Raw genomic sequence first — 24,896 nt, forward strand, 5'->3', positions numbered from 1 at the left:
AGTCTTTAAAATCAATAAAAATCAATCTGAAGGTCTGAATTACTTTGATCGCCATCGGTTTCCATTAGCTTCTGAACTAACTGCTCATACTGAGTGCCGGCACTGGGACCACCGCCCGAAACGACAGTCAAATGATATAGCCAATTATCACGTTCTGGCTTGCCCGATAGTATAAGATATGTGGGACCCTGATGTGCTGGATAGATGGCGACTGTAAGTCGTGCCTGATCCTGGGCAGCATCCTCACGTTCCTCGGAATCTGAGTCGGAAACATGTTCGACTTCCTCAACACGAGCATCACGCATATTGATCTGACCCAATGGATTCTGTGTGTATCCGAAATGAAATAATCACTTACTTTCTGTCTCTCTCTTCCCCTCTCTTTCCCTTTCTATCTTACCGTCTCTGCTGGGGCTTTGAAATAGAGAAACATCTTGCCCAATAGCACACACCAGCATTTCTTGGCATGACCGTTCTTCACTTTGGTCACCCATCCCTGCACCGTGGGTTTCTGATCATCGCGACTTAGCAGTAATTTTGTGGCATTTCGTCGTTGAACGTTCTGGAGCACTCGAATCCAGTCATCCATGGTGGCATGTGAGTCGGCAGTTAGATAGTAGACCTTTTTTCCAGTATCTATTTCAAAGGTCGATGCCCCTTCGGCTCGATTAATGCGACAGGCTTCGTCGAGCAGGATCTGTCCTTGTGGTTTCCGTTGTATATCGTGTTGGCTCTTCCAATAGTTGAGTGAACCGTTCTTCAGGACAAACCAACGTTTCCGCCAGGTCTTCAATTTGCCACCCAATTTGGCCAGGTGACCCATCTACAGAAGCCAAACAGAAAACACAATTGATTTCTTATAGCTCGATTGGTGGGTGGTTGGGGCTGGTTGACTTACCTTCTCTAGGGACTCTATCTTCTTGCTCGGCGAATCCACATAGGATTGACGCATTAACAATGATGGCATTGAGGCATCCATACATGTGGACTCTGATACAGCATCCGGGGGCAGGGCGTAATCATCGGAGAGGCCTGATTCAAAGGAAATATCTGAAATTACTGTGCCACGCATGTGGTGCTGGTGGTTGGGGTGGTTCTGGTTCTGGTTCTGGTTATGGTGGGGCGGGACAACACGCAAATGCGCAATGGGCATATGTAGGCGTGGCAGCGTGCTCTGTGTGGGCTTGTTCAGGCTTGTGATGCCAAGTGCCTGTGGGTGTGGTAGAGTATGGTGTGTCTGGTGGACTGCGGTGTGGTGTGATGTGGTGTGGTGGAGTACAGTGAAGTGAAGTGTGGTGTATGGTGTTTAGTGTTTGGGATTAGTGATGAGAGTGAAAGGATTATGATAACGATGATGAAGATCAGTTCGGTTGGTGGGCAAGGTTTAATAATGACAAGGTTAAGATGAGCAGAAGTTGTCACAAGTTGTTAGAAATTGTTAGAATTCACTTTGCTTATAATTAGAAGAGGGAACATTGGAAAGGAAATCATCGGGCGGGAGGAAGGATACAAGGCAACTAATTGACTCGTGGAAGGAACAAAGAAAGGAGGGAAGAAGGTAAATACATATATACATGCCATCACAAAATATATATCAATCGGGATTTCCTGGTATCGGCTAAATTTCATTGCTTAGTAAATTACATTTGAAGATATTGGTTAGGTTTAGTAAAAAAGGGATTTCAATTGGGTTTATTTAGTGTTTGCTTTGGTTGTAGTTTAAGTGTTAGTTATTTGGGTGTTTAGCTGGTTGTTAGTGGGTGGATTAGTTGGTGGTTCTGTGAGTGCACACGATGCTACGCTACAATTTACTTTGGAGGATTCACAATAGTGAATAGATAAGGCTCTGAGAGATAAGGGTCGATTCTACTTTTGGTGCTGATATCCTGGTTTCTGTAATTTCTACATACCACGTGCTTTGACATTTTTAGGACTCTCGGAACCACTTCGTTTCGCCGGGCTCAAACTTGAGGATGTTTTCAAACTTTTCGATGGACTCGATGCACTTCCTGATGTGGAGGTCTCCGTGTTATCTGTGCTCGACGAGTTGTGCGAATTGTGTGTTAGCATGACGGCATGATCCTCCCCATCACTGGAATCATCACTGGAGTCCCCGGTGAAGGGCATTGAACGTATTTGGGAAGCTCGACCCTTGACAGTGGCATAGACGGGCACGGAGATATCACAGAAGCCGCCACTGGCGGTTTGTTGTTGCCGCGATGGCGGCGGTTGAGGTGTGCCCGGTGCGGTGCCATTTCCCTCCATTGTATTCGTATGACGAGAACGGCCATTCGATAGGGTGTTGCTGTTGGTATTAGTAGTAGCGATGCCATCAGCCATCGGCTGTACATCTGGTTGCTCATTGTGGGAGCCCAAGGAGCTGCCGTGCTCAGCTGTGCTAGTTCCGGCGGCACCTGTCCCGACCAAGCCATCATTGGCCACCTGGTAGATTTTCGCCTCCCAGCTGGGAAAACGATGTAGCGGCGGTGTTGGCGGTCGCGGTACACCCAAATCACTGGTGGTTGTTGTGGTTGTGCTTGAATTACCGCCACTGGCCATCAGGGCAGGATTGTTTTTCATCCACGATGGCAGCTTCTCACACGACGGCGTATAGATTTCCGCATAATCGTGCGCTGTATCCGTATCAGAGCTATCCGGGCGTGTGGTTGTGGGATTCTTTGTTGTGATACTCGAAAGCGGGGCCAGAGTGAGGCCATCGACGGCCGCCACTAGATTACGTTCGAGTTCCTGTGGCTCCATTGAGAGATTACGCCTGTGCTGATGATGGGGATATGATGAGGTTAATGGCCTGCTGATAATCTCTTGCGGATCGAGACTTTCGCTACGTCTTCGTGTCTCCGGCGTTGTGGCAAAGTCCTGTACATCCAGACTCAAGCTATTCCTAACTGGCCCAACAATACTGTGGCGTTGCGATTGATTGGCAATGTGGTTCTTAAGCAGTTCCAATTGCTGATTGCATTTGATATTCTGTTCGCGCAGCAGTTGATTTTGTTCCTCCAAGTCGCGCAGCTTGTTGTTGACCCACTCTTTGATCTTGGCGGCCTTTGCTTCGATTTGTCGGGCGTCGTGTAGACGCAATTGACGTTGTTCCTCCACCTGAATCTCCAAAGAAGTGATTGTTTTTTCTGCCTCGTTGCTGGAACCGCTGGATACACTAGTGACCACAGATGCTGATCCAATGGCTTGCTGTTGCTGTTGTTGTTGTTGGTGGTTGGGCGAATTTGTGGACGAGTGTTGTTGCTGTTGTTGCTGCTGTGATGGTGCTTGAGGCTTGGGCCACTCACTCAGTCGCTGCTCCATAGCTCGCACCTAAAAGATAGAAAAATACGTAGGGGAAACAGTTGAACAAACGTTCTAATAAAGATACAAAGACAAATATGGTACATTGATGCAACAAAGATAAACAATGAACGACAAAATTGCAGCTTTAAAATTTAATAAAAGAATAAATCTCTAAAAAATTCATAAATCTTATTGAAATTGAATGCTCAAGTAATCTAATAAACAGTTCCAATATCCTCAATATATATCAGAGCACACTAGTTTGAATATTTTGAGAGAAGAACCTGTCAAGCATATTTCTACAAACAAAAGTCTTGTCAAAATCTCTATAAAAACTTGATTATAACTATTTCATATGGGATACAGGACTGCATTATTCATTTGTCATTCCATTGATGCAAATGTTTCTCTCGGAAACTTCTATCTTAATAGATTAGAGGATAGTTGTCAAAGGATAGTTGGAAGATTGGCTAAAGTTGGTCAATTTTATAGAAAAGATCAAATGCAATTAAATCAGTAAAAGGATGAAATGAAAGGGTCAACCCAGGTCAAGTCGCATAGCAAGAATTTCGCTTTGAAACTCAAGAACCCTTCTTCCTGGCCAGACTCAAGTGGCCAAGTGCTAAAACCAAAATGTCGAGCCATCCGTTTACGTGTAAAACGCACACACACACACACACACTTACCAAATGATGAGAGGGGACAAAACTTGTGTGTAATTAAAAGGAACCATTTCAAGACAGACCGTGAACGACCATTTAACACTTGCTTGCTGCATTTCGTTGAACCGATGCCACATGCCACATTGCCATTGCCATTGCCATCGCCATCGTCATGGCACGGAGACGATGGGGAAATGTGCCCGGTACAAGTATTTTTATGGGCATACACAACAATTTGCAAAGTAATGCAAGTTGCCACCAAAACACACTCCGACAGACAGACCCGGTCGAGAGGGAGAGGAGACCAAGAGGTTGGAAGAAAAGAAATAACTTCATTTGGCACGCCAGGAAACCAAACTGACAACCGAAACCCAGACCGGAAAACAACTTGGTTTGTCACTTTGCTAAACTACAAAAGATTGCGGGCAGTTGTTCCATTCACACCCGTATACGTATGTATATATATACATATGTAAGTACATATATGGACATTGATACATACATACATATATCTTTCCGTATCAATCTACACCTTTTGCATTATTACACAATTGCCACTTTTGGGGTAAAGAAAAATGGGTCAATCGGTTGTTTTTTTCGGGTTCTTCATCCGGCTCACCGGCACGGACACTGCCGGCATCGACCCCAGCAGGAAAAATATTATTGCGAGTTAAATATAAAGTCAATAAGCTGACAAAAATAACATGTATGTATCAGCTATAGACCGCTAGCGTGTGTGGTCATAAAATGTCACAGTTCATGACATGATATTGGGAGACAAATAACAAACATTTCGCAAACTTAACGATTGTTTTCTCTTTTAACTGTTTTCCTAAAGAAGAAGGAAAAACCGAACATTTAAATGTATTTTTATTTTCGTTTCATTCTGGTCTCACTAAAAACTTAGACCATAAAATTGAACTGCGCCTAACTAAAACTTGGCAAACTTTTTGTCGACAGTTTGAGAAGCCACAGTGAAATGGGTTCAATTACTACTTTAAATGCATTTCCATTTGCATTTGACACTTTCTTGGATGTTTTTCTTATAATTTTATTTAAGAATGCTTTGACTTTTATCTAACTAAAAGGCGTGTGTGTGTCTGTGTGTGTGTGTGTGGGCCCTAAGACCATGAAATCTATGTATATAAATCTATGCCTTCTGTCACAGACGGGAGACAACTAAATCCGGCAATTTCGTTTTATTGGATTTGCAAGCTAGACACACACACTGAGACACACACACACACAAACACTTTTTGGCTTGAAAGGATATGCCAGATGGTGATAAGGTGATAGGTTAGTTTTGAAGATAAAAACTACACTTGAAACTCAACTGGGAAATGCTCTAGATTTTATATTGTATTCTGACTTGAATGATTTTTGATGCTTTTCGAGAAATCTGAAACATATACTTTATGATATTTTGTTTTGTGTCCTGATCTCTAAATCCTTGGCCATTGCTAAGCCTTAAGAGAAGTTTTTCTTTTTTCTTTTTTGTAGCTGGGCGCGGGAAAACTTTTGTCTTTAGTTTATTGTCTGGTAGTAAAGGCGTAGGGAAAAAAAGGAAACAGAAAAAAAACCATGAAAGACAAAGTTTTTCCTTACTTTTTCTTTACAAAACTGATTAAGTTAAGCTTTTCCCCCGCACGACCCACGACACTCTTTTCCCAACTCTATCTCCATCTCTTGCTGGTGGAAAGTTTTAAACTGCAGCAGCTTGAAATAGGGAAATATCTGGCAAACGATGTCTGCATTATAAATCAGAGGGAAAACAGAAATCACATTATATATTAAATGGATAATACATATTTATGCATAGTTAATTCTCTGCACTGAAGTCAGCCTCAAAGCATGCAACACGTTTTGTTTTTCAAAATGAAACTCGTCGGTGTTAAAGTAACGAGTAGAAGCGGCGAGAGACACTCGACGAGTGCCATTGGCAACAAATCTAATTGTTTCGCTAGGCGAAATACGCTGATTGTGAGTCTGCGATGTGTTAAAATGAAGGAGTTCCTAATCCTATGAGAATGCACAATGTTTACAGTCATTTTCATCTCGGTAATAGACTAGACCCGTCGTAATTTGCACGAAAATCATGCACATTTTTTGCGTTATTCATTTTCTTTTCTTTTCTTTTTCAATTTCAGAGCTGCCAAAACATGCAGCAAATATTGACATTGACTGTGATGGAAAAACCATCATCATCATCATCGCTGAAGTCGCCGCCACAACAGAGACAAGAAGAAAATGGAAGTTTGAGAACAACAGAAAATGAAAAAATTGTATACCATGTAAAGCGTGAAATAGATGAGAGAAGAAGTTGGCTCAGACTGCCAGAAAAAATAGAAGGGAAAGACTCAAAAGAGTTAGCCAGATTAGTCAAGTTGAAATCAACACAGAGCTTGGCTTTGAGCTTTTCCAAATGGTTTGATCTGAAAGCCCAGCTTAAAATGAAGTTCGATAAATAGATGTTCTAATGAATAGTATCTTGGTTTTGCATTTAGCTAAATTTTAATGTCTAACTTTTAAACTTTATCTCTAAGAATGTTTTTATATATATACATATATAATATTTGCTTCTAAGTGGTCTCAATTGCATTAAATTCGAATTATATTCAATGTCGACTCGCATTTGAAAAGAAAAGAAAATTGAGCAGATAAAATGGAAGCGGGGAAAAGAAAGAGAGAGAGAGAGAGAGAGAGACCCTAAGCTAAAGCTGGATGAGGGAGATATAAGTGCCAGATCCCCTCAGACTAGACGACAACAACGACAACGTCGCGTGCCAACAGCAAGAGCAACAGCAGTGGCAGGAATGGGGATGAAGATACACATAAGTGGGGGCTCAAAATTGATGGAGTGGCAAGAGATGCGACGGGGGAGGAGCCGGTGAGGGGGCGATGGCAACAATATTTTATGGAGTGTTGTCTAGAGTGGCTGCCGCTGCTGCTGCTTCTGTTTGGATGCTTTTTCCAGCGGCAGTTTGCTATAAATAACAATGGAATCATGACTCGAAATTAAACGTCGAAAATGTTGGGACACAGCAGCAGTAGCAGCAGTTTGGGGGCTAGTAGTAGGAGGAGGTGTCGGGGTTGGAGTTGGATTTGGAGTCCAAGTCCGAGGTGGATGGAGTGCGAGTGCGGATGGGAGAAGCGGATAGAAGATTTGCTCAAGAAGTGAAACAAAAACACAAGAAACGCAAATAAAATATATGTAGTATGTGTACGGACACATCAAATGCTAGATGATATTAGGATGGGGGGGGACCCATCATAGACTAAGTGCAAGAGGCATCAATTTCGTCTAGCTGGAACGGGGAACGTAAAGGAGATTTTTCGTGTGTTTTCGGCATATTTTCCCCTCGTTGTAATATTAACAAATTGCCAAAGGGAGGCAAAACCATTAAAATTTGTTAGACATAAACTAAAAAGGGGGCGAAGCAGTCCCCTTCATTCCCTCACCATGCATAAGATCAAAGAATGCACATAAATAAATGATTTCATACTTAATTAAGATGAACCACTAAAACTGATCAAATTTGTACGGAATGAAAATGTATATCTTATAAATCATATTCAATAACCGAAAACAATAAATTTATTGTCATCTAAAATATGAAAATTTTTATGGCCTTGGAAATACTTAGAACTGAAATAGCTAGGGCCAACATATTTATAGATTTCACTGTTCGAATGGAATGCTCAACTTTGAGAGAAACGTTTCCATTAGTCAGCGGTATTGGATCCTGGGGTGTGCCTCTAAAACTGATCAAACTTCGATATACAAGGAACGATTTTCCTCTCAAAGTGCCCAAAATGCTTGACTTCTCTTACCAAAATGGTGAGCTAGCACTGATTGGATTGATATTAAAACTGATGATGAAAGAAACTCAAGTTTAATGATCCTTTGGCCGATTGCTTACTCAATATATGTGAATATAAATCGCGTAGTAAAGGAAAATTAATCATCGCTGGCGAAAAAAGTTTTCAACCGCCTGGAAACCCTTTGGTTTTCCTAGCCACAACTGAGTCATCAACTCAGTGCCCCCTCACCACCCTTCTTCACACTCATTTTGTTGTGGTTCATTGTCGTTAGTCATCTGGTTGAGACTATTTTTCTCTCCCCCCCCGCCCCAATGCTCACCCACATCCACATAATTGCGTCTGCTCATTTGGTAATAAAAAAACTAGAAAGGATTCATAGACGGAAATGGAATAGTTCCAGCATTGAGCGAAGTTTTTATTCAAATTCTCTATTGAAATGCACATTTTTGGGTTTTTTTTCTTGGTCGGTCGCATTTTATTCATTCATTTTTTTTATGGCTGTCGTCTTCATTTTGTGTGAAAATGTATTTTATTGAGCATAATCCAATTCTTTATTTCATTTGTCGGTTTCTCTGGAGAAGGTGGTGGTGTTCCTGCAGTTAATGCCAATGGCTATATGTCAGATTTATGTTAAGTGGTAGAGGAAATGGGAAGCAGAATGGGCAGAGGGCTCTGGCCGAAAGGATTTCGCCTTTGTCAGCAATAAAAATGTCATCGTTTTGGCAATAAAATCGAATTGCTGTCCTTCCTTGATAATGCAGAATGCCGGAAGGTGCAAATAAAGGTGAGGATTCAAAATTCAGCAAATTGCTTAACAGAATTTGACTCAAAATTGAAAGCAGGAAATGAATGTTTATTAAACTTCTCTGGATACTCTTTAGACTCTTTTTTTTTTTTTGCCACTTTAGTATTTAGTTTCCTTATAAAGCTCCCAGTTTGCCCTAACTCAAGTGTCTCTTCTGGTTAAGCTTCTGGTTCTGGCCACTTAAAAAAAAAAAAAAATAACAACAAAAACTGAGAAAAAAGATAAAGAAAATGTCAAAAGACAAACAATGTCCATTGTCATGAGGAAAAGCTGCCGCTAACTGTGTGCGAAAGGAGAGAATAGAAAGTCTAGGGCGATGATGCGGGGGAAGTGGGGAGAGTGCTGCACCATGCGGCACCCATGCGTCTGTTGTCTGGTGCAAATAAGTAAAGGAGAAATGCCGACAATTTAAGTAAAAAGTGAGGAAAAAATTACTTTTACCCCCATTTTGCTCGTTTTTCAATCATTTTTTGGCTTTTTGTCTGTGATAAAATTTTCGGGGAAGGGGCAGAGTGGAGCAGATACCTTTAAAAGTGGGTGTGGTGTTTCCCAATGCAAATGCATTCTCTGCGTTAATTATGGAAACCCAACAAAAAACCAAAAAGGAAAAAAAGCCCTTCAAACATTAGCTTCAAATTGCACTTTGTTGTTTGTTTTTTTTCCTTTTTTTTAATTTAAAAGGTAGAAGAGAATAAAACAAAATGTGCATTCAACTGTAAGTTGTTAAAAAGGTTTTTTTCGGATTGCTGCATAAGGGGCTAAAAGGAGTGCTAAATGGTGAAATGGAGCTCCAGTGTCACCATCCCCATGGGCGTATTGGGTCCGTATGGGGCCTTGGTTTCAGTCGTTTTGGACTTGAAAAAAGCTTGCTCGATCGACAAACTCATAAACGTGACCTTTTTCCCCATCGACATAACCAATTAAGCGTGAAGCAACAGAAGCAGCAGATAGCAGACAGCAGACAGTCGTAGTAGACGATGGCAACAAAGACAAGTTTGGCTTTACTTTTTTCTAGTCTTCGTTCCACTGATGCGTTACGAAGAGACTAGAGAGAGAGTCTGGAGACTCGAGTAAAACTTTGAGCAATTAAAAGAGACACAAAACATTTTCTTTACTTATAATGCATTGAATGTATTTCACAACATGAAATAAACTTGATATATATTTGATGAAGAAGTTTTTCAACTTCTCTTCCCCCCCAACTGCTCCTCCTACGCGCTGTAAACGTTTCGCTGTTCATAAATATTCGATTTTTGCTTTGAAACATTTCAAACAGCTGCGGCTCAAGCACGTAGAAAAACGAAGACAATAATTTCATATCGAATGACCTGATAAGGGAGAAAGAGAGAAAATCTGAGGCTTTGATTGGTCATAGAAGGAATAAGTTGAAGTTTAACAATTGATCGTCTAATATAGATTAATACATTTCTCAATATTATTTGTATGAAAATGCATTAATAACTTTTTTGGTATTTTATCTATAATCTATGCTTAATCCAGTTGTAATTCCCAACCAGTTTTAGCATGGTGAAGAAGTGGCATGGCATTATAATTCTAGTTAGCAAAGTTTCATTTCATTTCAGTGAGAGTTCATAAAACAAAAAGATACATGTATCCATAATTAGCAATGTTTTCCTTATTCGTTATAACTTTTATCTTCATAAAACTCTTATTTGACAATGTAAAATTGCAGATACTTTTGTTTTATTGTTTCCAATTTCATAAAAGTTCAGCATTATCAATAAACCAGCCTAAAGATCAGTCAAAAGATGGCTGGAAATTCTTTCTGCTATATTTTTCACCGATATCTTCCTATGATTCGTTGCCCTTTCAAATATCAAATCAACTGATGTCCTTCCTCACCTTACAGACAGGACTTTTTCTTCTTTTTCTTGTGCAAATCGGCGACTTGCACATCTCAAGTTTGCTTTTTTTAAATAAATATTCCAACTAAATATGATTCGATTTGTTTATCTATTGAATTCTCGACTATAAGAAAGCATTTGGGACCAGCAGACGATTTGGGTGAGACATTTCCTTGGGTCTAATATAATGTTAAAATATATTTACAGTTTGTAAAATGAGGAATTTCTTTATAAACTCATTAGAACACTTTGTTTCCAAATGAATCATTTAGTTAGAAGCTTATTGAAATATTTAAAAAAATTAATTTCAAATTCTTTAGTTTAAGTTTATTCAATTTTCGACTATCACAAAGCATTTTCGACCGGCAGACGATTTGGGTGGCATGTTAGCAGATCTGTCATTTAACTATAATCCTATTGGAATTATTTCTTTCCATTCTTTAGTTTAAGTTTAGTCTTATTCGAGCTGGATTTGTGTTATACGTACATTTCTCTGGCCACATTGTGCCTAGGCACATCACAAAAACTCCTTGAATTTTTGCCATTTTTAGGTAAAAGTTTCTTCTATAGTTTTTGCAAATTATACACACACGTTTACACACATACCAAAATGCACTTTAGTGCTGTGAAAAAAAAAAAAAAAAAAAAAAAAAAATAGCATAAGATCAGAAAACCGAAATGAGGGGGAAAAGTTCATTGGCATAGGTTTAGTTTTTAAGGGTTCGGGCATTATAATGTAACGAGGGTTGATTTTTGCCCTATAACCTAAAAACTATTAATGGAACCAAAGAAAAACAAAACAGAAAATAATTCACAAGTCTTAGGAAACCGGTTTTTCTATTCTTTTATAGATAGAATGGGAGGGAGGATTAGCGGGTGCTGATCGTGCCAAAAGGGTGGATACTTGATAAAGAAAACAAATACAAAAAAAAAACCCACACACACGCATACAAATTCAAGAAGTTTTCGAAATTCGCACTTGAAAGTATTGAAAAATTTTATTGTTGAGCGTTGAAAAACTTTTCGAAAACCATGGGAAACACGACACGCAAATGAGTGGCAGACCGACTACACTACGTATGACGATTACGGGCGACGACTACGACGACGACGACGACTCTACCACTCGATGCTAGTTGAGCAACTGTGAAGCAGTGTGAACACTGAACCCTCGTCGACCAAGAAGAAACCACCAAATGAATCGAGGGAAATTTTTTCTTCATCGCGTGTGAGAGTGTTTTTTTTGTTTTTGCCTTAGTTTGCCTTGCGCACGGGGGAAATTGCGTGGGGGAAATTCATTCATTCAGTTCGGACAGCTGACACATAGCGGAGGGAAGTTTTTCAGCTCAACATGGAAGCGAAGTGAGTTTTTATTTTTGGGGTGGATGTCGGTGGGTCGGGTCGGTGGCATAGGTAATTCATCTTTGGTTATATGTATGTCATATATCAGGCAAACACACACACACTCACACACACACACACTTAAAGACACACACAATTTGGCGTTTGGGTTAACATTACGAGTATGGAGAATGTTTACTCTGGTTTATTTGCAATTTCTCAAAGAACGACCACATAGTATCACTCACTGGGACTTCTTCACACTGGGAAACTTTTCAAAATGACGCTGAGAGAGGAACAACAAAAAAAGTGCGTGTCATGGCAGAAAGGCAGATGGCTTGTTACATGTCAGATTACATGTCCAGAGAAGTAGCAACACGGCGCCATCTAATTTATCTCTCAAAGAAAGAACTTTGTTTGTTGTACACACTCTCTTACTCTCTCTCTATCTCCGATTGTTTGCGGTTTTGTTGTTGGCTTTCTTTCTGTTTTTTCGGTGTCAACAATTTGGCTGATTAAAAAACAACAACGGCAAACAAATTGGCAAAGAGATGACTCAGTATACATAGTGTGGAGAGATGGCGAGAGATTTCAGATTCATCCCACTCCAACCAACCAACCATCCATCTATCCATCAGAGCATAAAGATTATACATATATTGGCTAGACAGTGTCGAGGCAGTTGGAGGAACACAAAAGGAACAAGAATGCATCATATCATTATATGTATATACATTTCTGGAGTAGACTGGATGGCAGCCAAGTGTAGATGAAAACACTTTCTCGCTCATCCCAGACAAATTGAGGTATATACTTATTATTTTTAAACAAAAGTACATACTTTAATATCATGTTTTCTCGTTAATATGATGATCTAGTGATAATTAGGTCGGTTAATTGCCTTATTCAATTCAAATCTATTCCCTGGACTGGTGGATACTGTAATGATTAAGGTCTAACAAGGAATTTCACTTGATCGAGTCGAAGTAATGTTTTTTTTTTGTCTTATATACATTTTTGCACTAGTTTTATGGATTGTTTTTGGTTTTTGTGGACTTTAAATCATCATTTGGCAAACTAGCAAACTGTCAGTCATAAAAGTAAGGATCTTTGACGATATATCTAACACATCATTCTCACATCGAGCAACAGCAGCAACTGCAACAGTTTTGCTACTTCATAGGGAGCTCTAGCCTCTATTTATATCCAAAGAACTCCGCCGCCAAATGATGTCGTCGTCGACGACTCGGGCTGATGATGAGTTTTAAATAAAGAAAGCAGCAGCTACTACAAAAAACCACTTAAATTGAGGGGGCAGAGGGGGAAAAAACAGAAAAATATAGGAGAAAAAAAAGGCAAAACGCATTACATTTTTCAAATGTGAACGCGAGAAGGTAGATGGTCGGTTGGAGGGAGGAGGAACGCTCGAGAGGCGGGTCTAAGATCTGAGGTCTAAGTGTGGGCGAGATATGGTCGGCTGTGGAAAGTGTGTGTGCTTGGCGTAGAGAGATGGTAAGATGACGTTGTTGCACTCTGATGACGGATGCAAGCATCATTAATTCTCAACTGAAACAGTGCAACAAAAGCAAATAAACAAACAAACAAACAACTTTACTTCAATGCCCATTTCAATCTCTTCCCGTCTACCCTCACCTATTCATTCCACTTTTCTTCCCCTGTGAACTTTTATGCATAATCATAATGCTGCCCGCTAAGATGGGAGGCGCCCATGGAATTGGCTGAATGTATACAATGCATAACTCATAGGTGACTACCGAATGCTCTACTATCTCTTTTCTGTCCTCAGGTTTGGCAATCGTTGCCACTGTCAGTGACGTGTTTTAGTTGTAGTTGCACTTTATTTTTTATAGAGTATCTATCCAATTCATACAATAATTATTAAAGTCAACTTTTAACTATGGCTGGAAATCTAATCAACTTGTGAAAGAGATAAATTGTTAGTAGTCCGAGCGCAATATAGAGACACTGTATATGCATGAATGTGTGCCCAGGAGCTAGCCACGTGCCACATGCCCCCACCCTTGCCCCTGTCTACGGGTTTCCATAGTTGCATCTTTCGCTAGTAATCAATCAACGGCCTGAACCATCATCATGACGACGATGATGATAAACAGGAATCATGGATGGCTATGCATTCAAGTTAATTGATTTTGCTGTTGCTGCTGCTGCCTGATGGACAGAAAGAGTCGAGTCTAAAGATAAATGAAATGCAATCATTACAAAGACTGACCCAGTTTCATGATTTGCAACAAAAAGGTTAAAATGCTGATATTGCTGCTGCTCCTTTGATCATCCACACATACATACATTTCCATTTCATGATTGATTTTGTAATATACCCATAAATATTTCAATTTTCTCATTTCTAATTTGAGGCCATCATAGAAAATTTGTCAAAAATATTTGGACGATTTTATTGAGAACAGGTGAGTGGGTGTTCTCTTTTGACATCCAAATGTTATAGGGTATGGGGCAATATCTTTGCATACGTATAAATGCGCCGGTGTCAAGAATGTTTAAAATGTTTTCAAAGATACTACAAAGACTATGCGTTGACAGAAGAAGATATATAGAATATGTTTCTGATTTAAAAAATAGATTAGAAATGCATATCAGCATATACATACATATACATATATTTTCATATGGCCACTTGTATTAAGACATCTCTTATTGTTAGTATTACTCAAATTGTTTTAACTTTAAAGAACATTTTTTTTTTCTTTGTTAGGACTTTATTAGAAATAATAGAAACAGATTTCAACAATTTAATTTCGATTATTGTGAAAACGGATAATCCCTTATAAAGGACAAACAATTTATAAATGTCTTTTAATGTCTCTTATTTTTCCAAATTCGGTATTCAAAACGAAAAACAGAGATTCACATACTTATGTATGTATATGCAATCGTCATGTATATAATTTATTTGTAAAATACATTATTTTATATAAAAATGAAAACATTAGGGATAGTACAATATCGATAAATGATACATAGCAAAGAAGAGACCAGTAAAAATTTGTCAGGTATTTAAAAGGACCCTGTCCTGCATAGAGTCTGAAGTTTTTAATTTCTAATGGACTACCCCTTTGCATTCGTCTATGATTTTGAATAAAAATAATCTTTGAAAAATTATATTTTAATGAATTTGATGTAATGTCTCACAACTCCCAAAAAAATTCGAAACATTGAAAATTTTTTTCCTTTTGAATCAAATATGACCAAATATAACCATAAAATACAGTTTATAGCATTAACTACACTGATGTTCCACATAGATTCCAAATAAATAGCATTTAATATTGACAAAAGACCCTATTATTATAAAATCCTAACTGACAGTGTTTTTTTGTTCAGTGTACCCGCAATATTGCGTGCAATTTGTATATATGACCCAGAATGGGTAGGGTTATGATACATCTATCATGACAGTCCTTGACACTCTCAATAGTCTTTTGGGGGTTTTACACTCATGGCCATCTTTGAATTTATTTTGTTTGTGGTATGAAGGTCCTTTGTGGGCAATGAATTGCATTCTTTCTCACCTTTTTTCTATAGTTATCCATTTAAATAGAGTTACACTTGATTCGTTGCTTTTGAAAATTTTCAATTCAACAATGTTGATTTCGTTGTTGTTGTTATTGTTGCTGCTGTTGTTGTTGTTATTGTGTCGTTGTCGTTGTCCTTGGTCCTTTTTGGCAGATTATGTGGCTAATGGAGTTGCGGAACGGGTTTTCTTTGTTTGTGACGACAGCAGACGCAACAGCGGCAACATTTTGCCCCACGTCGAGAGAGGAACATTTTGCTATTTTCTATTTCGTTTTTTGTTTTTTTGCTTTCTACAGGATTGTTAACACGTAAATGTAGAATGTGTTAAAAAAAATTGTTGTTGTTGTTGGTCCAATTAAATTTAAAATACTTGTATTTGTCTTCTAAAATTTGCAATGTAAAAAAAGAAAGTTTAAGGACAAGCTGAACTTTTTTGTTCTCTTTCTTCGTTGTAGTTGATGCTCCTTTTGTTGTTGTTGTTGTTGTTGCTGTAAATGGACGTTTTCTTCTTGCTGCTGGCTGTCAGTTCTTCATTCTATCGGTTTAGTTTGATATGTTTCATTGATTCCATTGATACGGATCGATCGGTGAACACCACACAGAAGCACTTTACATAGAATTTTTTCATTGATTGATTTTTAAATTAAATAGATTTTACTATTTACATTTACAATAAATACACTGTAAGGCTTTTTGTTGTCTGCTTCAACTTCTTTTTCTTCATCTTTATCTTCTTGTTTGCGGGTTTTTTTTTCCTTTTTTTTTTTTTGGTAGTTTCTTTTTTGTTGCTTTTACCGTTTCGCCAGTCAGCTGTCATTGACATGTGCGCGCTTGCTCTCACGTCTGCGCTCTCTCATTTTGGGGGTGAGTTAGCTTTCTCTCGCTCTCTCTCTCTCTCTATCAGACACTCTCTCAACTTGGTTGTAAGCGAAATGTGAATGGCCGCCCGTTTTGGTTTATAATGCAAATTTGATTCCTTTATAACAATTCCAATTCAAAACTGTCCTTGGAGATGTAATCACAAAGCTCACTTTGTTTTAGAAACAATTGTATTTTGCTACATATATATTCCGTATCCTGGTTTTAGGAGGGGGCCAGGACCAACAGTTATGTGGGCCAACCCCGCGCTTTTTTTTTTTTTTTGGTTACTTTGACAAGTGTTAGAGCCGTTTTTTTTTTATTTTAGATTTATTTAATAACTCGTGGTTTCATTTTTGTTAATATTTTCGCACTTAGCTCGTTGGTTGAACAAATTAAAATTGTTAGTAGAGGACTTAAACTGGGATAATCAACTAAAAAAAGAGGAGGAAATGCAAATGTTGTTGCAGCTACAAGTCTTCTTCGCACACACAATTGTTACGCTACTTTTTGTACATTGTAGTTTCTCTTCGTTACGTTTGATGATTCCTTTTTCTCAGTTTTCTTCAGCCATGCTTCACATCGCTTTCGGGGGGTTGTTTTTTCAACATCTGACAGCTGGGCTTGCATTTCTCTTTTAATATTAACAAAAGAACAAGAAGAAATACTATCAAGCAACAACAAAATTCCATTGACTCTCGCTCTCTCTCTTACGCAAGCTCAAGTACGTTAAAAGTCACCCTTAATGCGCTTTACAACACTGGGCATTGGGAGCATAAGGAATAAATGCCATGTGCATATGCTCAAAAGTATGCAACACTATTTTATTCAAATCAGTTTCAAGCCAACAATGAATCAAACCATAAAATAATAATCATAATTAAATTGGCTAATTGATTTAAATTAAGCAATCAATTCGGTAGAAAGTTTTTTCGACTATCACTGCTTCTTTTGTAAAGTAAACTCTATTTTGACTCTTTTTAACAATAAATAAATAATTCTTAACCGTTGATAACAATTTACCACCGATTTCAGAAAAGTGGTATCTCATTGACTCATTAAATCTTATTGACGATCTTTTGAACCTGTAGAAAGTACAGGCGTTTTCTATTCAAAAGCCTTTTTTTTGTTAATATCAAATAAGAATTGGCTACATAGGATTTAATTTGGTTTTTTTTTGTTGAATCCTTACAATGTTTATCGGTTTTTACAACACAGAAATATATACAATCCATTTGAAGCAGTGCTTGTTAAAATATTAGGTTGATAGTTTACAACTATTTCCTATTCTTATAATAATAATAAAGTTAAAACGATTCGAATTTCCTTAAAATAAGTTGATGATATGTTGCATATAATTCAAAAAACTTTAACAAGTAAACAATAGAAAAAATTAAAATTAAACTTGGATCAGCGAAATTTTTAAAATTAAAAAAAAAATAACTTCAGGTTTTTTGTTTCTTTTTCCTTACCTCAAGATGGAGAAACGTTTTATCTAAAAAGTCTAATGTTAGCAAAAGAACGGCCTACAATCTTAGCATAGCAAATATCGAACTTATTGATCAAAGTCACAGATTACCACCGATTGCTCCCATGGGAACACCTATATTCTTGATTGGCACGACTAGGCGAATTCATATATTAATCATTAATGTCTGTCCGTTTGTCCTCCCAGACTGTAAGAGCTACAGAACGAAATGTTGCATAAGGCTTGTAAAGATACACTGCACAGTTTGTATATCTTGGATTCAGCCGGATCGGAGCACTATATCATATAGATCCCATAGATACGATCGTCCGAAAACAGTGACTTTTATTAATAACTTTGTTACTTTTGACGCGATTGTCGTCAAAATTATTATTTGTCAGTTTAATATAAATATTAGGGACCGTGCCGAATTTGATCAAAATCGGATAATCATATTATATAGCTGTCATATAAGGGCCTGTCATATGAGGGCCGTGGCGTCGGGAACATTCAACTTTTTAAATAAAACCTTGATTTACAAAAAACAAAAAACTTGCAAGGATATAAGATCTTTGGCGCGGTGGAACGAAGCCCCTGCCCTCTGGTTTTTACTTAAGGTCGCTCGGCGTCATTACAGGTGAACCTTGCCTAATAAGTTCTCAAGGCAAACTGGTTACGCTCGTTATAATATATAGTTTCTAATGAGTTAAACTCATTTTAAGGCCTGGCTAATTGAAGCATACGCAATGAGTATGAAAACGAACCCGAGAAACTGTTGAAAGATAGACCAAGGCATGCTTTGGGTATTAGAGGCAACCCTCTCATTGGGCTCAGGGCTAAGCTAGTTAACATCATGTGTTGCTTCTGATGCTGTTGTTCTTGTTGTTGTTTTGTTTGAACATGAATTTAATCTCGACACCAAACAAAGCAACAAGAATTCAATTTGTCACAGTGGTTGGTTGGTTGGTTGTTGGCTGGAAACGGCGGCCCCAGCCCCAGCGCCCATGGCAGGGCGCTAAGGAACGTCCCATATAGCGAGCGAGGGGGATAAAGATAAACCTGAAGCCAAGGCTTAGGGAAAATATTTGCATTTGCTTCTGCTGCTGCTGATTCTGATTCTGGTGGTTGTTTGGAAGGAGTTCCTGGCCAGTGCGTAAGGTGTACAACAATATGAGTAAAGCTAAAAAAAAGGAACCCCTGGGGACTTGTTAAATGCAAACAATGTGAATTTGATATTGAAAATACGGCACAAACTGGGGAGTCTGTATGGAAAATACGCACACACTTACATATACAAGTGTGTATATATGTATGTGTTTTTGTATTGGGGTAGTTTTTATGCCTTTTTGGAGTTGGACAAAAGCTTCGCATCATTTGCACTTGCACGAACACGAACACAAACGAAGGATAAACGAATGGGGGAGTGTGGGAGAAGTACGCAGTGTTGCATTAATGTGTATTTCCGGCACGGAAGTCGATTTATGTTTTGTTTGCGTCTGGGGGACCCAGTTGTTGGTGACAATATTTTTGGTTTTGGTCCAGCAGCAAATGTTTGCCAGCATGTGCCAAAAAGTTGTCTGGCCAACTCCAACTCCAACTCCAGCATCAACTTTATCCCAATTCCCATCCCCAATTCTTTTCATTTATCTACTAAATGCTTCAAACTGTTTTCTAATGATGCTGCGGTCTGGTTGGGCTCAATGTCTCTGGCATTGAAAATGTTTCCACCCTTGGTTATCACTTTTTACATCCTGACAAACACCGAAATCAGTCTATGAGTCAGTTATTTAATGACTTACCTTATCCTCAGCATCCTCGGCGCGTTCTTCCGCTTCGATAACGCGTTGTTCGAGTTCCGTTAACTAAAATAGATAAAAAGAAGAAAAAGTTTTATGAAAGTTTTAGCTAATAATGCTTGCTTAACCAACAACCATTTTAATATTATTTACTGTACGATTTACTCAGATTTCTATTCAAAAGAGTGAAGAAAGATCAAAGGATCCAAACTACAATTTCAATTGTATTTAAGTTATTCTACCAAAATTTGTCACTTTTCTTTTCTTTTACTTTGGTTTTGTTTGTTCTGAAAAGAATAACTTTTCTTATTAGATATAAGATTAAGATCTTTTCTGGTCTCTGGGTCTTAGTAACAGTTGATTTGATTTCGTATTGTTTATAAATTCTGCGTATGAGTAATTTTTCTTTGTTATTTACATTTGACTTTGGTAGGCAAAGCTATGTATATCTACATTTGGTAAGGAGAAGCTCAAACAAATCGAAGAGCTTTAACCGTTTGTTAACCGATTTTTTTCAAATTCTAAATTTCCCACTATGAAATTCCCCATATTTCAGTGTGGTAAAGTTCTAAGAAAAGCTTTCAGTGTTGGTCGTCAGATAGATGGCGACACTGGGGCCTTTTTGAGAACTAGGCAACAGTCAGTTAATCAAATCATCAATCTACCCATCAATCATACTGTAATAACTAACAACTTGAGCTTAATAAATAACAAAAAAGAACACAGTTTGCACATTTCTTTTTCTTTTTTGTTTTTTTCTTTGATTAAGCTTTTAATATAATTGACGCAACGGCAAGTTTAAGGGCAGGCGACAAATCGTCTGCCAATCCCACCTATTAATTTAAACAAGCGACGGTTACTTAAGTGGGTCGGTCGGCTCATCACCTGACACACCCTGCTCAGACCGCGTCTACAAACGCAATGGGAAAATTGAGAGGTAAACATACCCTTACCAATTGGGAGTACTTTCTATATTCAATCTCAGAGGAGTCTTTTTGGCATGGTACCTCCTTTGAGTCCACTGTTATGGTCTCCGTTTAGATATGTAAGATTAAAGAACTTATTGAGGAGCATGACTTAAAGTCTTCCTCATTGACTTTGTCCCCAGCTAAAGAACTTCTCTAGAAGAGAAGAGAAGCAAAACCCAAATCATCAGTTCGATTCACTGACTGGGGGAGTGTGAATAGGAAAAGGCGATATATACGAGTATGTCATGCTTTGTCCTAGCGGAAATGCTAATCTCGCACTTTTAACTGCTCAATGGTTTGCCATTAACAGGGCCATAACGGATATGCCATGTAAATAGCCTCCCGCAGGCATAAACCTCACGCAGCTAGCAGGACTCACCTCCCGCCCAACCCCTTTTGGTTAAGGGTCGGGGTTTGGTCTATCGCCTTTTGTATTCCGTTGTATTTCTGTTCTGTTATGTTGTGTGTTTCGGTTGCTTTGGGTGCTTTGGTTGGCTGGCGTGCGAGAGCCTCTTGGAATTCCATCAATTAATCACCAAAGTGGCCCGCGAGCAAAGAAATGCGGGAGGTGAGCGGCGGTGGCAGCGGATAGCAGTTTGGATAGCTGACTCTCGACATCAGTTGAGGCGTTAACGACTTGATTCCGCCACTGGGAGCTTTAAGCCATGGCAATCATCTACGACATCTTCTCTACTACTTCAATAGGCTTTAAGTGTATTAATTTTCGATACAAGTGGAGGAGGTGACTGACTCCACCTATTCTCTAACGCTTACAACAACAACTGCTTTATGTTTCGCTTCTTCTGATTGATGGCTGCCAAAATGTTGAGAACAAAAAAGGAATAAAGCAAATATGATGCCTCTTATCGCTGATGAACGGAAGTGAATGGCAAACGGAGAGCAACGGAAGTCATAGAGCAAAGAGGCATTAGAGCTTGATAGACCTTTAAAGAGTGGGCGTATGAGTATAATGTTACGACGAATACTGGGAGGTAGGCGTGGTAATTCGATTAGAGACTCGTAAGGGGATGACAGTTATTTGATATAAATCCATTTCGCATCGACAAATCAACTGAAACCGAATCATTTATTAAAATGACAACAACAAGAGCAGCAAACAAAAAACAAAACTCTCAAAGGATATATGTACATACATATATACATATCAATATATGTATATATATTGATAGAAACGAACAAAAGCAAGTGCACACATATAAACATTTTAATTTAGGATAGAATCAAAAATCTTTCTTTTTGTCATTTCATCTTTTTGTAAGAAAAAGTAAGTAAAAAAAACTACAAACTGAGAAATACCAATATCAACCATCATAGTCATAGTCATATCTATAGTCATAGTCATTTAGAGTAGGGAATTAAGCCTAAATATTTTTAACATAGTCATAATGGGCTATAAGATGAAACTACTAGAGCCCATGATGTTACGCATAAAAAAGAATAAGATGGAAGACTCTAGCGAAAAAAAAAAAAACAGCTGTTTACTCTAGCCTCGAAGTCTGTGTTTACACAACAGAGGGCCGCTTCATAGTCGTCGCCTATAAAACTCGGTTGCACTTCATCTTGTTAAGCTCAGTTTGTGTCTGAAATGTGTACTAGCCTGGCTGGACTTTTTAGCTGCATTAAGGCTCAAACGGGCAAAGATGAAGTGGAAACGCCAACTGAAGCCACGACCAATTCAGGACAGATGATGGGGAAACGGCGAGCCACCATGACTGTCAAATCCAATGACGCCATATTACAGCGAAATCGTCTAACGCATCGTTCCAATTTGCCACCGCCGCCGCAGACACCACAAGAGCAGCAACAACAACGTCCATCAAGACCAATGAGCAGCAACACGCGTTGTATACGTCCGTTGCAATGGGGCAGGCAGAGCATCTCCTATGAGGCTCTGAGACGTCATGATCAAGTCTTTGGTCCTGGCTCTGTCAAAGATATCAATGAACAATTCTAGAAGTTTTAGGCAACTTCTATGAGGTCAAGGGTCTATAAAAAATGATTTCCTATTAACGCTTTCAATAAATCTATAGTGGTTAAAGAGTTGCCAAAGTAGGTACATATGTATGTCCTTATATTCCAAATAAACTGCTCTTTAATCAAGATCGTTTTAAGGCCTTGTTTCCCACAAACAAAATAAAAGTAACATTTGAAAGCTAAAAAAAAAAAATTGCCGTTTAAATCGATTGACTTCAATTTCTAACTTACTTCTTTATTTGTTGTTTTAGCCCGGATAAAGTTTCATTGATTTGTTTATTGAAACTTATGTATGTATGTATGTAGGTATATTGTGTTTCCCACAGTGTTGATTTTATAAATGGGTAAGAAATTCAGCTTCAGAAATGAAATTAAAGCTGTAAGACGTGTTATTGGTTTTCACTTTTCCAGCTTTTCCACTTAACTGTTGCTTTTGTGTCTATTTATTTTAGGTTTGTTTACCAACCGCTTGCAGCTGACTCAAAAGACTTTGGGATTACATTTGATTACTTTTTATTAAACGAATAAAACTTAAATGATCATTTCAGGCAGACGGGGATCATCAAAGCCATAGCCATCATCTGCATCCCATTGCAGATTCAAAACCGAAAAGAACTCTGAGCAAATCACATCCAAAGGAAGCGATTGAGATTTGAGTTCAGTTTGCTCAGCAGACCCTTTAGTTGCAGTTGCAGTAAAAGTTGGTGGCTCTGTTGTTGTTGCAGGGGCATCTGTGGCAGGAGTTGCATTGCCTTGGCCGGACACCTGACGACAATTCAAAAACTGCCACACGAAATCCATAAACATTCTGCCTGCCATTAGGTGAACGAATTGACTGAAATCTCAGATTCAGAATCGTATTTAGTTATTTATGTGAAATTTTAGTTAAGCGAGCAGCTGCAGCAGCTGCTGCTGCCATCGGCGCCAACAGCTTTCAGTTCTGTTCTGTTTTTCGTTCTCCAATAAAATGTAACTAAATCTGCTAGCCATAAACAATTAGCCACAACAAACACAATCATAATTTAACCCCTTCATGTGCCTACAGTGGACAAATGGGGGGAGAGGCAGAGAGATTATATAGAATAGTTAAACAAATGACACAATTAATTAAAATTAAAATTGAAAATTAAAACGCGAATCGTTGATTAAAAATATCATTATGAATTATGCATATATGTACTATATATTTATACACATTTAATATGCGTATCCCATAAGCGAGGGCAGTCTAATAATTAACTAAATAAAAACCATTTATTTATGTGTCTACATGGGTCTAGATTGATGTGAGAATGGCAAAATTACTCCTTAAATGCGGATAAAGTAAGAAGAAGAATCACAAGAAAAATCACATCTCGACTAGTAAGGGCTATCAATCCATATCGATAAGAAACTATACAAACTAACCTCTTACATAGTTCATATACATATATGTATATATATCGACATAAAGTGCATATTATAATTACATTTATGCGTTTGCCCATCAAATTGAATGGACTAAAAAACATTTGCATTTGCATAATGAGTGGGAGCAGCCGGCAACTGGCAGGAGAAGTAGTGAGAGGAAAACCGGAAGTAAATGCATTTGCAAATGACTCCCGGCAGGAGTCAACCCTTCCACTTCACTCCTCTCTATTTATCTCATTCTTTTGCTGTCTGGGCTTTGGTCATTTTAATTAAGCAACGCTTTTTTTTTTTTTTTGTTCTCTTACTTTTCCCTTTACATTTTTAAGGCAACAAATTGCTCATACGCCATGTGTGGCATGATGAGGTAATTTCTTAACATTTGTCATTTCATTTCTCTCCTTCTCTCCGTATCGCTGACCCTCGGTCTTGGTTTAAACATTTTAATTAATATATGTTTTAATTATGCTTAACCATGACCATTCCTTCGAATGACCGTGTCACATATCGTTGGTGAACGTTTCATCCAACAAATTACCGTGACTTTTCTTCTGTGTATCAACATTGTTCTGGTTGTAGGAAATTTAAATGTATTCTCAATTCTCTGTCTGAATATAATTAGAAAGAGTATAAGACTACAGTTTAAGTTTAAGAGACAAGTTTCGTCTAATTTCATATGCTAACAATAATTTTTGACAATTGAATATTAACTTATTATTTTTGTAATCCTTTTTTTTAGATTAGATTTTATTCCCCAAATTCTAATACGGTTTATCTCTTCTCTTTACAAAGTATTCCCACCCCTCCGTTCTAAGGAGTTGTTTCGGTGCAGCGGCTGGCTCATTATGATAATGCGCCAAGGGCGTTTTGCCTTTGCATCTTCATTGCCATTCTGCATTCGCACTAAGTGTCTTTATCCACTCTCCATGTTGCCTTTATCTTTCTACCCATCCAACCCCCTTCGCAACCCTTTGGCACAGGTGAACTAATTAAGTTGAAACGCCATTTGGAAGCCGCGGCAGCTAAAGGCTTC

General features: G+C 38.4%; 1 protein-coding gene across 13 annotated transcripts in view; it reads right to left on the bottom strand.

Moving 5' to 3' along the window:
- LOC137583721 (uncharacterized protein CG43867) overlaps positions 1-24,896 on the bottom strand; it is a 110,073-nt gene that overhangs the window by 5,755 nt on the left and 79,422 nt on the right. For 5 of the 13 annotated variants that reach the window (XM_068298830.1, XM_068298831.1, XM_068298832.1 and 2 more), the window contains 5 exons: positions 19,497-19,559; positions 1,911-3,330; positions 899-1,032; positions 401-823; positions 44-326 (listed from right to left, as the gene is read on the bottom strand). In XM_068298830.1, the coding sequence (XP_068154931.1) occupies positions 44-326; positions 401-823; positions 899-1,032; positions 1,911-3,330; positions 19,497-19,559 (2,323 nt within the window). Of the gene's footprint in view, positions 1-43; positions 327-400; positions 824-898; positions 1,246-1,910; positions 3,331-10,944; positions 10,963-15,367; positions 16,108-19,496; positions 19,560-24,896 lie in introns of those variants that run through there. The other 8 variants (XM_068298826.1, XM_068298825.1, XM_068298828.1 and 5 more) reach the window with 4 other exon arrangements.

The sequence above is a fragment of the Drosophila tropicalis genome, unplaced genomic scaffold (genome assembly GCF_018151085.1).
Source record: "Drosophila tropicalis isolate 14030-0801.00 unplaced genomic scaffold, ASM1815108v1 contig_867, whole genome shotgun sequence".
Classification (NCBI taxonomy): Eukaryota; Metazoa; Arthropoda; class Insecta; order Diptera; family Drosophilidae; genus Drosophila; species Drosophila tropicalis.